At 42.4% G+C, this 16,717-nt stretch overlaps 1 protein-coding gene across 3 annotated transcripts in view; it reads right to left on the bottom strand.

Annotated features, from left to right (window-relative positions):
- The window catches only part of RBM27 (RNA binding motif protein 27), a 59,523-nt gene that overhangs the window by 10,116 nt on the left and 32,690 nt on the right, over nt 1-16,717 (bottom strand). For 2 of the 3 annotated variants that reach the window (XM_054037405.1, XM_054037408.1), the window contains exons 19-22: nt 9,820-9,906; nt 9,231-9,341; nt 2,997-7,966; nt 300-393 (exon numbers count right to left, since the gene is read on the bottom strand). In XM_054037405.1, coding sequence (XP_053893380.1) covers nt 7,880-7,966; nt 9,231-9,341; nt 9,820-9,906 — 285 coding nt within the window. In that variant the 3' untranslated portion in view covers nt 300-393; nt 2,997-7,879. The remainder of the gene's footprint in view (nt 1-299; nt 394-2,996; nt 7,967-9,230; nt 9,342-9,819; nt 9,907-16,717) is intronic. The other variant, XM_054037406.1, reaches the window with a different exon arrangement.

The following is a 16,717-nucleotide window of genomic DNA, read 5'->3' as shown; positions in this document are numbered from 1 at the left end:
GCACGTGACCCTGCATGTGCCCCTCCCCAATGCGTCGCCTCTGCTAACACTTCTACAAAAGGCTCCTTCAGCAGATGTTGGTCTCAGTGAAATACCTTTTATCACTTGTTTTCTAGTTCAACCCTACGCTTTATTACGCTCATTTGAAAAAACAAAACTTGTCACCCACCAACTTATTTTTTATCTTCAGTATTTCATCGTTTTAATCTTTGATAAAATAGCTACAGATCAATGGTTACTATCAAAATACCAGGCTGTACTACACGCAAGACCACTATAGACGTCTAACAGTTACTTACCACAGTCCTACCTATATCAAGTAGCCTAACTCCAAAACCTGGACTGGTTGGTTAACCTTCAATGGACTGCAGAAATGTGCGTCAATGGCAGATCCTGTAGAAAAATAAATAAATCTACAATTAATCTGTTTGCATTTTGCCCCAAGTGAATTGTTCCACAGCTATAGCTTTACTGTGCAGAAAGTAGTGTAGCAATATGTATGTAGGCTTTAGTGAGTTAAATATAACTGACATGCACTGTTCAGTTGGCTTCCACTCCCCACCCCGGCCCCCCGTTATGAAAATCTTACAACTGACAACAAGACCGTCAGTTAGTTGCCACTTTTATGTCAATTTTAAGGACAGGCTGAAATCCTCCTCCCTTATTTGATATATCAGGATGTGTTTGTAATTACAAAGGAATTGTCATACCAGACCAGACCCATCATGCATTAAGTGTAACATCGTGCCTCAGACAGGGGCCAACGCTAGATGCTTCAGAGGAAGATGCAAAAAAACCCCTCCTAATAGCTAGTAGTTCAAGAGTGGTTCAAATTCTGAAGCATGAAGGTTAACATCTCTTACAAAATTTGATCGCATTATCCATTAAAACTTCGGATATTCTTGTCCATTAATATCTAATCCCTTTTCGAATCTTGCTACTTTTTTTGGTCAATGGCATCCTGTGGCAATGAGTTCCACAGTCTAATTATACATTGTGTGAAGAGTATTTCCTTTTATAGGTTTTGAATTTACCACATTTTAATTTCACTGAAAGCCTTTGTTTCTATGAAATAAAGCAGAAGCTCCTGATCTACCATCTAATACCATTCTTTTTATATCCTTCTCTCATGCCTCCTTTTATCTAGTCTTTTCCAAGGTAAATCCCAATCCTTTCAATCTCCTCATACAAGCGTTTTTTGAAGCAACTCATCGTTTTCATCTCCCTTCTCTGACCACCCCCTAATTCTGAAATAGCCTTTTTGAGATTGATTCCAAGACCAGAAGGGACCACTGTCATCATGTAGGCTGACCTCTTATATAATACAGGCCACAGAATTTCCACAAAACAATTCCTAGAGCAGATCTTTTAGAAAAGCATTCAATCAGGATTTAAAAATGGTCAGTGATGGACAACCCACCATGACACTTGGTAAATTGTTCCAATGGTTAATTGCTCTCACTGTTAATATACGTCATATTTCCAATCTGAATGTGTCTAGCTTAAACTTCCAGCCATTTGATTGTGTTGTACCTTTCTCTGACAGATCGAAGAGCCCATTATCAAGTATTCGTTACCCTTATAAATACTTACAGACTGCAATTAAATCACCACTTATCCTTCTCTTTGTTAAGCAAAACAGATTGACCTCCTTGAGTCTATCACAATAAGCATGTTTTTTAATCCGCCAATTATTGTTGTGGCTCTTCTCTGAACCCTCTCTAATTTTTCAACATCCTTCTTGAATTGTGGCACCAGAACTGGACACAGTATTCCAGCAGTGGTCATGTCAGTGCCAAATACAGGAGATAAAATAACCTCCCTCCTACTTGAGATTCCCAATTATGCATCTAAGGTCACATTTGGCTCTTTTGGCCACAGCTTTGCACTGGGAGCTCACGTTCTATTGGATTATCTCAGATGACCCCTCAAATCTTCTTCAGAGTCATTGCTTCCAAGGATAGAGTCCCGCATCCTATAAATATGGCCTAAATTCTTTGTTCCTAGATGAATGACCTTACCTTTGGCGTGCTTGCGCACAGATACCCAAGTCAGCCAGATTACTCTGTATTAATGCCCTGCCCACTTCATTATTTGCCACTCCTCAAATTGTGAACTACAGTGATGATTTTATGTTTTCTTACAGGTCACTGATAACGTTAAACAACATGGGGCCAAGAACAAATCCCTGCAGGACGTGACATGAAACACCCCTGCTTTATGAGGATTCCTCATTTAGAATTCTATTTTGAGACCTAGCAGTTAGCCTGCTGTTGATCCACTGAATGTGTACCATGTTCATTTTATATCCTTCTAGTTTTTTTAATCAAAACATCGTGCAGTACCAAATCAAATGCCTTAAAGAAGCCGTAATACATTACATCAGCCATTACCATTAGCAACCAAACTGGTCATTTAAAAAATAAAAAAAGTGGGGCGACCAGTCCCACACAAGCTCTAGACAAGGCCACATCACTGAGTTATATGATGGCATAATATTCTCCCTGTTCTCCACTCCATTCTTTATCTATCCTAACATCTTGCTGGATAGACAAATACAAGCCTACCCAACTGGGTGAATCAACAATACATTTATAAAAATTTTTTTTTTTTTTTTATAAACAGTGAAGAATAAGACTTAAGAACATAATTTTAGTTTAAGGAACTTCATGTTATCACATCACGTGCTTGGGTCAACAATGTTTAAATGGGTAACGGTTATCAAAAATCTGACAAGTATTTCCTAGTACACATTTTATTTAATTAATTACACAAGCTACAATCTGATCTTGTATATTTAAAAAGTAAAAAAAAAAAAAAAAAAAAAAAAAAAAAAATCAGTTATTAGCAAGTTCTAGTCCCGCCTCTGAGGAAATTCTATGCATAGAAATGCCAATCAACTCCACAGGAGTCCTGCATATAGGACAGGCATGTTGGTTTCCTAATTAGCAATGGTTGAAGTATAATGTAAAAATCTTTGAGTTAAATGCATTTACCTTCAATTTGTTCTGTTAATAGATTCCTTAATAAGTCTTGTTTTGACCATAAATGGTTTTAAAGAATACTTTCTTCTCTACCATAAGTGTAACTGCCACATACCAGTAAAAGGGCATTTATAAAATTCAGGTGCAAGACAGCTATATTCCCATACAAAAGATCTGCAAAAACATGAGAGAAAAAAATAAGAGTCCTGAAATACACACAGGATGATTTCTATTACCTTTTCTTGCTTAGAAAACATGTTCAATTAGTGGTTTTTGGGGCAACTATTTATTCTCTATTCCAAATCTCACACCCTAAACATCCCCATTTCAAGGTCTCTTTCCTTCAAAAGCCCTTATCTCGTAAGGCAGATATTGCACCAAGACTTTATATTTTAGGCAAAGGAAACAAGCTCCAAAAATGAAAACCTTTTTTTATTTCCATTATGGTACTGCCTAAGGCCCCCAATTGGGGTTGGGACCCATTGTGGAGAACACTGTAAAATACAGAAAAGCCAATTCCCGCCTTGAAGTACTTACAATCTAATGACAGACAGATGAAGGGTTGGGTAATAGGGATACAACACACCAGTGAATGAGCATGGTGAAGAAATGACACCACTGTTGCATGTAGCACAGCCTTTTTTTTTTTTTTTTAAAAAGAGACTAGAAGTAAAAAAAGGGAAGAGAAAAAGTCACAGCTTGTCACCTGCCTGGCCATGATCAGTAAGCAAGGTTTTGTAGGCATCGTGATAGAGCAAATTCTAAGGAGTAATTTGAAGAAGGATAAGGATGAGACTGGATGATTCCCCCCCCCCATATGCAGAAGGGACAACACGGAAGAAAATGCAGAGGCATTTAAGGAACTGATTGGTGGACATTAAAGGCTAGAAACAGTGGCAGTGGTAGAAGTTCTGATTAACAGATTGGATCAATGGGGGGGGGGGCATGCTATGTTGTGACAAACTTTAATCTTATTTATACTCTGATACCATCCCGCCTTAGAGATCATCAGGTGATATGCATTTGCTTTAAGGGGCTGTAGGGTGTGTAACTCACTCCTAGTCTAAAATAATTCTCCATTCATTGCTACTTTTAAATAGAACTTTAGAAAGGAAAGAGAAGCTCTAAAGATTTAGTATAAATATGGGACCAACACTGGTTCTCACTTTGCATTAGATCACTCTTAACTTGGTTTTACAATTGGCACATTGCAGTTTTATTGTTTCAAATTGTTTCAAAAGGTCGATGGACTGGAATTCATTTTGTTCAGTGCACTGGCAAAGGTGCATTAAAATAATTAGTTTACCCTTTAAATAAAAAGATATGAAATGCTTTGTCATTTTCTGCAAAACACAAATATACTCACAGTTTGCTGACCACATTACTTCATACTGGCTCTTACAGAACTGTAATGCTCTCCACAGAGAAACTATCTTCTCTCCAGCTGCTTCAGCAATATTTGTTAACTATAAGGCAAGCAAAAGCCTGCACATACAGGGACACACGCACACACACACACACACACACACACATTTTTCAGAAGAAAAGTGATACAGCTCTTTTTGTGATGGTTGTAATTTTTTGGAATGGTTCTTCAGTTTTCCAATTTTTTTAAGTTAGAGTTATTTGTAGCTTTTTCTTTTTTTAAATTTTGAACCATTCCATATTATATCTTTATTGCAAAAAGTCAACATGCATCTTAGAAATTCAGATTGTAATCAATAAAACAAACATTACATATATGAATTTAAATGTATAAACAGTTAGAAATTCAACAATATCTCCTATTATACTATTACACAAGTTCACAATTTTGTAAAAACTATAGTACAAGTTTACTATACATCAAGAGGAACTTATATTCCTTTTCACATGATTTTGTTAAAAACTGTTGAAACATTTTCATCATAAATGGGCAAGTGTTTTCAAATGAATCTTTTCAGCTCATGGGCTTTGTTATGCTTAAGAACTTAATTTGATGATAAAGAAATGAAGAATAATTCTTCATACCAAGGTTTAACGTTTAGCATATACAGTTGTATTGTCTGTAAACTAGGCTTTAGTTTGGTAACATTTTATTTTAAATTTCCTATACATATGTTGCTTGGTATTCATATATAGATATAGTACTGATTAGGAATTAAGTCAACTGTACTTTCTGAAGGTGTACATTATAATTTCATAATAAAAATAAAATGTTACCATAAAAAAATAAAATGGGCATTCTCAGTTACCTACTTAAAAATAAACAATTTAGTATTACCTACTAAGCCCTAAAATACAACACAGGGAAATCCTCTAGCTTTGGCAAAATGAAGGTCACTTTCAAACAGCTTTCCCACTCCTTAAACACCAGAATTAAGTCAATTACTGTTATATTATTGGTAATATAAGTGATAGGCAGCATAATAGCATGTTTTAAATACACAAGCTAAGTTCAGAGGCACAACTCACTTTTGTGCTTCAATGCTTAGAAATCATGTTTGGGATGTCACTTGAGGATTTATGTAAGGCTACCAATGTGTATACCAAAAGAAAATGTTATATAAATCTCTCCAAAGCCCATTAAATAAATCTTCCTCCCTTGCCTCTCGCCTATCTCACCCAAATAAAAAAAGCCAATACATATGAGCAAGGGCAAAAGTGTCTCTCAACGAAGTGTGCCGATAAGGTGTGTCCTTTTAGAGCTAAAACCATATGAAAAGGAAACCCCATTCTGTTTAACTGTGTCAAAGGCTACTGAAATTTCTCTTACAGCTTCATTCGTTCACTGTAATCTTCAGTTTCCAAATACAAAAATACAACAATTCTTATTGAAATCTATACGCTGGTAGTTTTAGTACACAAAAAGCAAAATATTTACAAAATTATACAGTTTAAGAAAAAACTCTGTACAAAAAAAATATATAAATCCTTTGTTCCCTCTATCATTTTTTAAACCATCAGGACTCAAACATCTGCTGTAATGGATCTTTCAAAATATACACTGAGCCACAGACATTAAGAAAATATTAGAGATGGTGGGAGAAGAGCAAGGATTATTCTTCTAGGTTCAAAGTATTAATGTTTTTTCATCATTCCTTCATAAATTTAATTTAAACTCAGCATTAGTAGGAATGCAGTATTTAACTAGAAAATGGAAGTCTTAATATGAAGGGGGAAAATATTGAAGGACATATTCCCTCCAACTGACACCGAAACTTAAAGCGATAAAGTTTTGGCTTCTTTTACATGTTACCACAGCAAAAGGATATTCAAATGGAGAGGAAGAGTACAAGGGGCAACTTGAAAGAACATGACTTCAAGTAACTAGCTATGTTCAGCCTAAATTAAAATTTCTGGTACATGTTGTATTTATTTTGAATCAGGAACCAGTTGCCAAATACTCTGGTGTGCTAAATATCTGAAAGCAATATATGATTTCTAAAGCCAAGAATGTATGCATTTGGTACATGTATATAACAAGCTGTTTAGAATCCCAGCAGTTGGTAAGAGTGTTTGCTCTGCTCCTTCAAACTGACATTCAGAATGCAAAGACTATTTTATATGACTACTTACATAACAGATAACTCCAACTGTACAAAGCGTACAGTACAGATGCCTACAGAGTGAAGGAAAGCCTACTGGATAATGTATTTATGCTCACGAACAGCAAGACCCACATAACAGAGTTATGAAGATCTATGGCTCTTGAGGGTCTAAACTTCTTAGCCCCATTTTTACCAAAATCACCATCATTTCTTTTTTGGTGCTTTTTTGTTTTAAAGTGGTATAAAGACAAAGGCAATTGAAAATTTCATAGTGTCTGTCTTACCTGCTTTTAAACTAAACTGCACTTTAAGATATAAATACAAATAGTTTTCCTAAAGTGAGTTTTAAACACTAGTCTTAAGAATCATATCACTTAAAGTGCTGGTTTAGTATAATAGGATATCGACCTTCCATGGGCCAAAAAACTTGCTCTGAACACTGTATGGGTTTGGCCCGAATATTAATAAAAGTGACAGACTTGGTCACATTGCGGAGGTGGGAGAAGAGGGTTCTCACGGTTGATTGTTTTAGAACTCTACACAGTTTAACAGGATTGACATTTACCAATACTGACAATGCAATAAATCAACAGCCTGGATTAAGCTTGAATCTTGTATCCAAACTGTAAGAAGGAATTGACACTGACAGTGAAAGAATGGACACAGATATCAGTGTCACTGCTAATGTTTCACAGTGAAACAGGATTTAAAGCAATTTACAGTGAACTAGTACCAGGCAATATCATACTAATACCCTGTTAAAGTATGCAAGAGGAAACAGAAGACAAAACACTAGAATGCAGAAAAGTTGGGGTCTTCTACACTGAAGTTGTGTGTGGCTCTCAAGACAGGTCTTGAAGCAAAAAATGAATTCAGACATTTCCTACAATAGCTGACTTCACATGTAATAAAATGCTACCCTTTTTGAGTTAGCAAACATGAAGCAATTGACATTTAATGAAAATGTGTCTGCAGCTCTCTCCTGCAACCCTATAATATTACTAAATAAAACCTGTAATATTTTTTCATTTATATCTAATAAATCAAAGCATTAAAAAACAAGATAATACAGGTGGTGTGAAAAAAGGGCTTGACAATATTGATAAGTTTCTTCTTTATAGCAGGACTACCACCACTGATGATCTTTATAACTCTGTAAAAAGTCATTGGGCCTTTGGCTGACCTAGTATCACAGCTAAGTATCTGACATGTTCATATCACAAACTTGTTCTCACTTGAAATCTACTGTGTGTTTTGAAAAGTAAAATAAAATAAAAATTTTTGGCTCATCAACTTTCTTAAATAAATTTTTAAAAGTTGTAGTTCAAACTATATTCCTAAAACTATACAATTCCAAATCAAGTTTCATCTTCTCCAAGAACGGGATTCATCTTCATCTTCATCATCATCGTCATCATCTTCGTGCAAAAATAAATCTGAGGTTTCAGTCTCCTGGATGAAGACAAAATTGCAGTCTGGTTTTAGAGCTGACACGCCAATGCACTTTTATATATAAGAGGCAACATACTATACAAAGCAGCAGCAGCATCTTGATATTATTTTAGGGTTGGGTTTACACAATGGCTTCTAGATACTATTTGAAAGGATTCCCCATATAATATGCATACACAATGTGTTGGCTCTAAAAGAAGGAGCCATGTCCCCTCCTCAATGGCATCAGCATGTTGCAAAAATAGTAGGATCTTTTTCAATTAAGTGAAATAAAATTCTTTACTAAGGGGAGAATAAATTGCAACATTCCTATTAAGTTCTGGTTAACAATATATCCATATCCCTCTATGTCAAGGGTGGGAAACAATTATCCAACTTAAACATTGCTTGGTTCAGGATGGCATGTGATTTGAGGAAGCAATACATAGTTTAAACTTAAAGATTATGTACTTTGCACATTTTTGTTGCTCTAAAGGGGTTTTGCACCATCTGGCCAGGATTAATAATACAAAATGTATCATCTAGTACCAATAATTAAGACTAGTAATTTCACCTTCTTACTAAATTGATTCTAGTAAATATTAGATTGTTAATGTTGAATTAGAGTCTCTTGCAAATATCTAGTAGTTTACAAGTCAAAGGGATAATCTTATCTTGAGATGTGAATAATTATTTCTACCAAAATTTATAAAAAATACTATTTTGCCCCCATCATAAGGGAGGAAAAAGGGTAGGAAGGAAACCGCTACCAGTCGACAAATCAAATACTGTACTATGCTGCTTCTGAGCAGTCTTTGTTAACTATAGTTGGTTCTCAGAAATGAGTACTTTCCTTTGCAGACCAGGCTAAGGCAAGTTTGTTTATCCATCAATCATTTATAAGTGCCCAAACCAGGGGGGGAAAAAAAAATAAAATAAAAATCAGGTACTAGAAATGAAGGATTTTACCCCATATCAGAACTGCTGATGTGCACCTTTAACAATCAGCACACAGAACTCAAATGTTTGGTCCTGATAGTTTATACAGGTATGCATATTTTACTCAAAAATACATATTGCTCTCTTAAGGATGCACGTGAAGGTACAATATCCAAGTAAGGTTTCAACATTTCTATCTTGTAAGAATTACTGTGAACTTTGACACAATATCTTAAGACAATTTCCACAGCAAATAGAGAGAAAACATTCTACACAACCAAAAATCCCGACACTGTTAGGAATCCTGTGAAAATGGATAAGCCACTATTCCAATGCACTACAGTACCTCTTCCTTGGACTCCTCTTCCTCAATTTCTGTGGACACAGACGGTACCTTAGGTTTGTGCCATGATATCTGAAGTCTTCGGTCTTTGAATCTTGATCCTTGGTTAGCAGCCTGGGTTTTATTTTAGATGTGTTTTTAACGGGAATTAAAAACATATGGTTCATAAGAGTAAAGAAACAAGGTAACCAATAGTGAGCTAGATACTTTAATCAGAAGAGGTTATCCCCTTAAGAAGTGTCAGTGTACATCTCCCAAATCTATGCTACACAACTACCACCTCCCACTCCCATGAGGATATTTCTGAGCAGCAACTTCAACACAGCTCCTAATTGGCGGGGTCACTGTATGTACATTGGCATTCTGGGAACAGCAACAGGGCTCCAAGATAGCTTGGCTGGAAGACTCCAGCCTTGAAGCTCCGTCAATACTGAGTTCACCAACCATTTAACTAATGGCAACAAATATCCACGCTGTCCATTCCAGACTGGTATGAAACAAAGCACCCCAAAGACAGTTCAACTAGTACATTGTACCAAAGAGTAGGATTCTTACCCTCAAATTACAGGAAGAGTTCCCTTACTGAACTTACATTTTCAGCTTCTGAGCGGGACTTAAAAGTCAGAACGACACTTAAAGGAGAATCCTCTTCTTGGAGGTCTTCAATATCTCCAAATTTCTGTGAAACAGATGTACAATAAGAAAAATCATCATTAAACAGGTGTTCTAGTCGGACAAACCATCATATTGTAACACGGGCCTATTCAAAGCTGAAATTTAAATATGGCTTTTTTGGTGGAAGGAAGAGAAAGCCTGAGGCTAGAAAGGTGCCACAGCTTGTACCATCCAGCAGCACTGTATAGCCTCGAGCCTGTCTCCCAAGAAACAGATTTAAATTACTTGCAATTAAAATTCACTGCTCAACTAGGAACACACATCCGCCCCCCTACAAAAAGGGGCCTTCACTTACCAGCGTGTTAAGAATTTTTTTTCCCCCTTAATCCGCTCCTCCACACACATACACACCCCTCCCCCATCACATAACTTCTCTAGTCCCATGAAGTAGTTCCTTTGGAGCTCATTAATTTGCAAAAGGGAAATTGTTCAGCAAGAGAACCATAGCACTCTGCCAGAAAACAGAAGCTTGATCAATCCACTATCACTATATTTGATGTTTACATTTTACAACTAACCAACTCCCTTTAATCTGAGTATTAGTGGCAATAACACTGGATCACAATACTAGAGAACTAGATTGTACACTAAAGCCAATCTTGCTGAAATGAGAGCAACTTACAAACTTTCATATTGTATTTGTCTTCAATACAAAAAGGATTTGTCGTCAGTGAAAGCATTTCTTGAATCGTAGTCTGAGTAGGAGAATGAAAATTATTCTTGTCTTCTACCTTAATTTTATGTAGAAAACTACTAAGCTTCTTGGAAACACTTTATTAACTCAGGTAATAGAAACGATGGTATGCCAAATCTCTTACTACAGGTCTAACAGCTGATGCTGCTGAACTAGCAGAGAACATTTTCATAAGAATGTAAGTCACTTAGAAAACGGGGAGAATTCCTAGAGGATGGGCACTATAGTGCAGTAATTCACGTTCAGCTAAAAAGTACTAGAGCTGGTTGAAAAAAATTCCAAAACAAAACTTTTCATCAGAATTTACCAGTCCATTGAAATCTAAAGTGTTTTGCAGATATAGTTCTATTTCTAGGCTCTCTTCCCCCTCCCCCCCGACCACTCCAGGCCTGGGCTCTATTCCCCCCCTCCACCCCACTCGCACCCCCTGCCACCCCAGCCCTGGGCTCCCCCCACACCAGTGCTGACTCCACCCGCTCCCCCCTCGCATCCAGCTGGTCCGGCACTGGCAGGGTCGGGCTAAGCAGCGGGACTCCTGGGCTGCACCTCAGCCCAGGGTCCCTCCATCCAGGGTTCCCGCCTCTAGGACCGGCTGGGACCCGGGAGGGCAGAGCTGGGGGACCACCCGGCAGGGGGCTGAGGAGCTGGGGCAGGGTAGCCCCAGAGGGAGCGGAGCCCTGGAGAGCTGGACGCGGGCCCCGCACAGCAGCGCCCTGCCCTCTATGGCCCTCCTGCTGCTTCTTCTGGCCGCCCTGCCGCAGTCCCTGGGCAGCTCGGGCTGGCTGCGGCGCTGGGGGGCAGCGGCGCTGCGGCACCTGCAGGCTGCTCCATGTGCCCCGTGGGGTGGCCCCCAGCCCGAGTGTCCCCTGCTCAGAGCCTGCCCGGCCCAGTCCACGACGTGAACTGCAGTGGCCCCAGGGCGCGACGCACTGCTGCTGCCAGGGCCGGCTCTAGGCTTTTGCCGCCGGAAGCAAAAAATTGCCAGAATGCCACCCTTGAAAATTTGCTGCCCCAAGCACATGCTTGGTTTGCTGGTGCCTAGAGCTGGCCCTGCCCTTATTTCAGGAGACCAAGAGAACCCGCCCTGGTCACATGGCAGGCAGGCAAGTTGGCAGGAGGGCTGCCTCAGAGTCCTGAACCCTAGGTCTACCAGGGTTTGCAGCTCTGGGTTAACCCAACATATGGGACACAGCCAGGATTCCATTCCCTTCTACAGAGAACTTTGAAATTTTTGGTTTTAGTTCCAATTTGGAATAAAATCAATTTCTGAAATATGAAAATTCTCTGTGAAATGAACTACCTTTCTCTACTCAACTCTAATAAATGGTTCTTAATATTGCCCAGTTTTTCCATATCACCACTTTCTCTTTGCAAAAGTTTAGGTATTCTTTGCATTAACTTGGTCAAGGTTCAATGTCATGTTTCACAAACACGGCATGTGTTTCAATTGCTCAAAAAGTTAATCGGCTTCTCGATTAAGAAGTGCCAGGATGCAGAAGACATTTAGGAAAATTTAACATGATAAACTGGTATTAAATTTAGTTGTGTCCCATACCAACATTGGATGCAACAGTTCACAACCCAACAAAGGGACCTGAAAGCTGCAATATGAACTTCCTACAAAGTTAAATTTGTGAAATTGCTGCTTTGCTTGGAAAAGAGACAGACAGTTACCTTTTTCATAACTAGTGTTCGAGATGTGTTGCTTATATCCATTCCATATTAGGTGTGTGTACTCACCACATGCACCAGTACCAGAAGTTTTTCCCTCATCAGTATCTGTAGGGGACCGGCTCTGGCACCCTCTAGAGTGGCGCCAGTATGGCATGGTACAAGGGGCGCCGCCCACCCTCAGTTCCTTCTTGCCCGAAACTTCGACAGTGGGGAAGGAGGCGGGTCATGGAATGGACATGAGCAACACATCTTGAAGAACACCATTTACGGAAAAGATAACTGTCTTCTTCTTCGAGTGCTTGCTCAAGCTCATTCCATATTAGGTGACTCCCAAGCAATACCATCAGAGGCGGGTAGGAGTTCACGGACGCGTAGATAGCAACACAGCTCTTCCGAACCCAGCGTCGTCTTTGGCCTGCTGAGTGATGGCATAATGTGCTGTGAGCATGTGAACAGAGGACCACGACATTGCGCTACAGATGTCCTGGATAGGGATGTGAGCCAGGAAGGCCACAGAGGATGCCTGAGCTCTAGTCGAGTGGGCTCTGACAATTGGTGGTGGTGGGACCCCTGCCAGGTCGTAACAGCTCCTTATGCAAGAGGTGATTCAGTTGGAAATCCTCTGTGAGGATACCAGAAGGCCCTTCAGCCTATCCACTGTAGCGCTGAAGAGCTGATTTGATTTATGGAAAAGCTTGGTGCGTTCTAGGTAAAAAGCCAAGCCCCTTCGGATGTCCAGCACATGAAGACACCTCTCATCTGGTCTTGTGCGGTTTGGGACAGAACATCGGGAGGAAGATGTCCTGGTTCATATGGAAGGGAGACACCACCTTCAGCAGGAAGGCTGGGTGGGGCCGCAGCTTAACCTTGTCTTTGTAGAAGACCGTGTACAGACGTTCTGAGGTCAAGGCTTTAATCTCAGAGACTCATCTCGCTGATGTCACTGCCACCAGGAAAGTGACCTTCCATGACAGGGAAAGGGATCAGGAGCCTAGAGAGGGCCAAGTTAAGATCCCACTGCAGAATAGGGGTCCGTACCTGCAGGAAGAATCTGACCGTCATTGTCATGAGAAAACACCGTCTGGCCCTGGATCGGCAGGTGAAAAGCGGAAATGGCTGCAAGATGCACTCTAATGGAAAAGTGTGCCAGGTCCTGGTTCCTCAAATGAAGCTGGTAGTCTAAGACAGGCTATATAGAAGAACGTGAGGGAGAGATTACCTCGCTCGGATGCCCAGCGGGAAAACCGTGTCTGCTTGGCCAGGTAAGTCAGTCTGGTTGAGGGCTTCCTACTCCTAGGAGAACCTGTTGGACCTCCTCCAAACAGGTCCGCTCCTCCGGGTTCAGCCATGCAGCATCCACGCGGAGAGGTGGCGGGATGTAAGGTTTGGGTGTAAGAGCCAACCGTGGTCCTGTGACAGCAGGTCCGGTTGACTGGGCAGGGGCCAGGGAGGGACCGCTGTCAGGTTCACGAGCGTGTCGAACCAGTGCTGGCAAAGTCACTCCAGGGCAATCATGATAACCTTTGCCTTGTCTCTCTTGATCTTTGCCAGGACCCTGCTGATGAGAGGAATCGGAGGGAACGCATACATTAGGCTCCCCGATCATGACAGGAGTAAGACATTGGAGATGGAGTCCTTGCCAAGAACAAAACTGATGACATTTTCTATTTTGCCTGGTGGCGAATAGGTCCACTTGGGGAGTTCCCCACCGCTGGAAGATCATGTAGGCTACCTCCAGGTGGAGTGACCACTTGTGGTGAGAGGAGAAGGCCCTGCTGAGGTGATCCACTAGTGTGTTCTTGATGCCAGGGAGGTGACAAACCTCCAGGTGGATCTCGTGATTGATGCAGAAGTTCCAGAGACAGAGTGCCTCTTAGAGAGTTGACGAACATGCTCCCCCTTGCCTGTTGATATAGAACATTGAGGCTGTGTTGTCAGTTAGAACTCTAACCATCTTGCCAGACAGGTGAGGCAGGAAGACTCTGCATGCCAAGCGGACCACTCTGAGTTCTTCGACGTTTATGTGTAGTGTCCTCTCCTTTGGGGACCACATACCCTGGGTCTGGAGATCTCAGAGGTGCGCACCCCAGCCGAGGTCCGAGGCATCCGAAACCAACTTGACGGAGTGAGGGGGGTTGTTGAATGGAACTCCCTCTAGGACTGTCTTGCGATCGGTCCACCATCACAGCGAGGTGAATATTGCCAGAGGGAGGGTAACCATCTTTTCCAGGTGATCTTTGGACTGGGAATAGACCATCGCCAACCATTGCTGCAGGGACCGCATCCGGAGCCTGGCATAGCGGACAACGTATGTGCACGCTGCCATGTGACCCAGCAGACACAGGCTGTAGTTGGGGGAACACGGACACCTCCGTGATAAGGTTTGTCAATGTCCGAAACTTTTCTAGAGACAGGAATGCCCTTCCGCAGATCGAGTTGAGCACCACTCCAATGAATTCTATCCTTTGCACCGGAACTAACGTAGATTTTGTTGTTGTTCACCAGTAGGCCCAGGGAGTGGCACGTGGCTAGCAGCACCATGACATCCTTTTGGACATGAGACCTGGAGCTGCCTTTGATCATTCAGTCGTCGAGGTATGGGTAGATCTGGATACCCCGGCATCTGAGGTAAGCCGCCACCACCAACATGCACTTGGTAAACACCCTCAGTGCTGTCGCTAGGTCAAACGGGAGGACTGTAAATTGGTGAATCGGAGAAAACGTCTGTGTCCTTGGAAGATCGCTATGTGGAAGTTTGCGTCCTTTAGGTCGAGGGCGGCATACCAGTCTCCCAGATCCAGGGAGGGGATGATAGAGACCAGGGAGACCATGTGGAACTTCAGCTTCTTTAGGTACTTGTTGAGGTCTCGCAGGTCCAGAATAGAACACAGAGCACCCTTGGCCTTTGGGATAAAAAAGTATCAGGAATAAAACTCCTTGTTCCTGTACTTGAGAGGAACCTCCTCAACTGCACCCAGCTGCAGTAACCCTTGAACCTCCTGCACGAGGAGATTCTTGTGAGAAGGGTCCCTGAAGAGGGACAGGGAAGGTGCGGGGTGGGGGGGGGGGGAGGGGGGAGAAAGAAACTGAAGGGCATAGCTCTGCACCACTGAGTCCTGAACACAAGGTTATAGCAGACCATAGGGAGGAAAAAGTAAAGGCAGTTGGGAAAAAACGGGGAAGATGGATCCAGGGAATAGTCTGGTAGGTCATCCTTGGGCACACCCTCAAAAAGATTGCTTGTTTTGGGTGGAGCCTGACTGAGCCGAGGGTGGAGGAGGGTTGCTCGGGTGGCGTTTCTAGCCCTTGGCCTTCTTGTGAAGCGGGTCCTGCCGAGCCTGGCTCCCTTGTCCCTGAGGCTGTTGTGGTTTGAACTGCTTACGTGCCGGGCCTGGGACGTAAAGCCTCAGAGTTTTCAGGGTGGTATGGGAGTCCTTTAAACCGTGCAGCTTGCCGTTTGTCTGCTCTGCAAATAGGGCCTCGCCGTCAAAGGGAAGGTCCTGCATCAACTGCTGAGCCTCAGTGGACAAGCCTGAGAGGAGCAGCCAGGAAGCTCGCTGCATGGAGATGGCAGAGACCATGGTGCGGGCGGCGGAGTCCGCCACATCTAAAGCTGCCTGGAGGGTTGCTCTGGCCACATCCATACCCTCATTGAGGATCGCTCAGAATTCCTTCCCGGACCCCTTGGGAAGCAAAGCCTCGAACTTGGCCATGGCCCGCCACATGCTGTAATCATAGTGGCCATGGAGGGCTTGGTAACTGGCCACTCAATTGCAGGCTGGAAGACTAATAAATTTTGCGTCCAAAGAGATCCAGCCTCCTTGAGTCTTTGTTTTTGGGGGTAGCCCCAGGTTGAGTTTGCCTCTCCGTGTGGTTAACTGCCTCAACTGCCAGGGAATTGGGGGCCGGATGGGAATACAAGTACTCATGCCCCTTGGTTGACAGTAAGTACTTGCACTCGGCCCTTGTGGAGATGGGGGAGCAAGGAGGAGGGAGTCTGCCACAGGGCATTAGCAATCTTAGATACCCCCTCATGAAGGGGTAAAGCCACCCTGGCAGGGGCCGAGGAGCAGAAGACATCAAACAGGGAGTCCAAAGGCTCCTCCAATTCCTCGGCCTGAAGCCCCAAGTTAGATGTGACCCTCTTCGATAGTTCCTGGTGAGCCTTGGCGTAATCCTGAGGAACTGGGTGAGGTGGCTCCGGGATAGCCTCGTCTGGCAATGATGAGGACGATGCCGGTACCGCGGGATCCTCAACGTCCAATGGTGGTCCAGCAGGCTGCTCCCCTAGGTCCTCCTGGACCTGTGGGGTCCTTCCCCCCCAAAGTCTCGAGGGGGTCAGGATGTCGAGGCTGCTGGCCTGTCTGAGGCTCCCAACACTGAACCGGCAGCCTGGGAAGGCTGGGAGAACCCCCAAGAGTTCCATGGCGCTGGCTACTGCGCTTGG

The sequence above is a fragment of the Malaclemys terrapin genome, chromosome 8, assembly GCF_027887155.1.
Source record: "Malaclemys terrapin pileata isolate rMalTer1 chromosome 8, rMalTer1.hap1, whole genome shotgun sequence".
In the NCBI taxonomy this organism is placed as follows: Eukaryota; Metazoa; Chordata; order Testudines; family Emydidae; genus Malaclemys; species Malaclemys terrapin.
The sequence above is the reverse complement of the archived record's forward strand: the minus strand, read 5'-3'. Positions and strand labels throughout refer to the sequence as shown.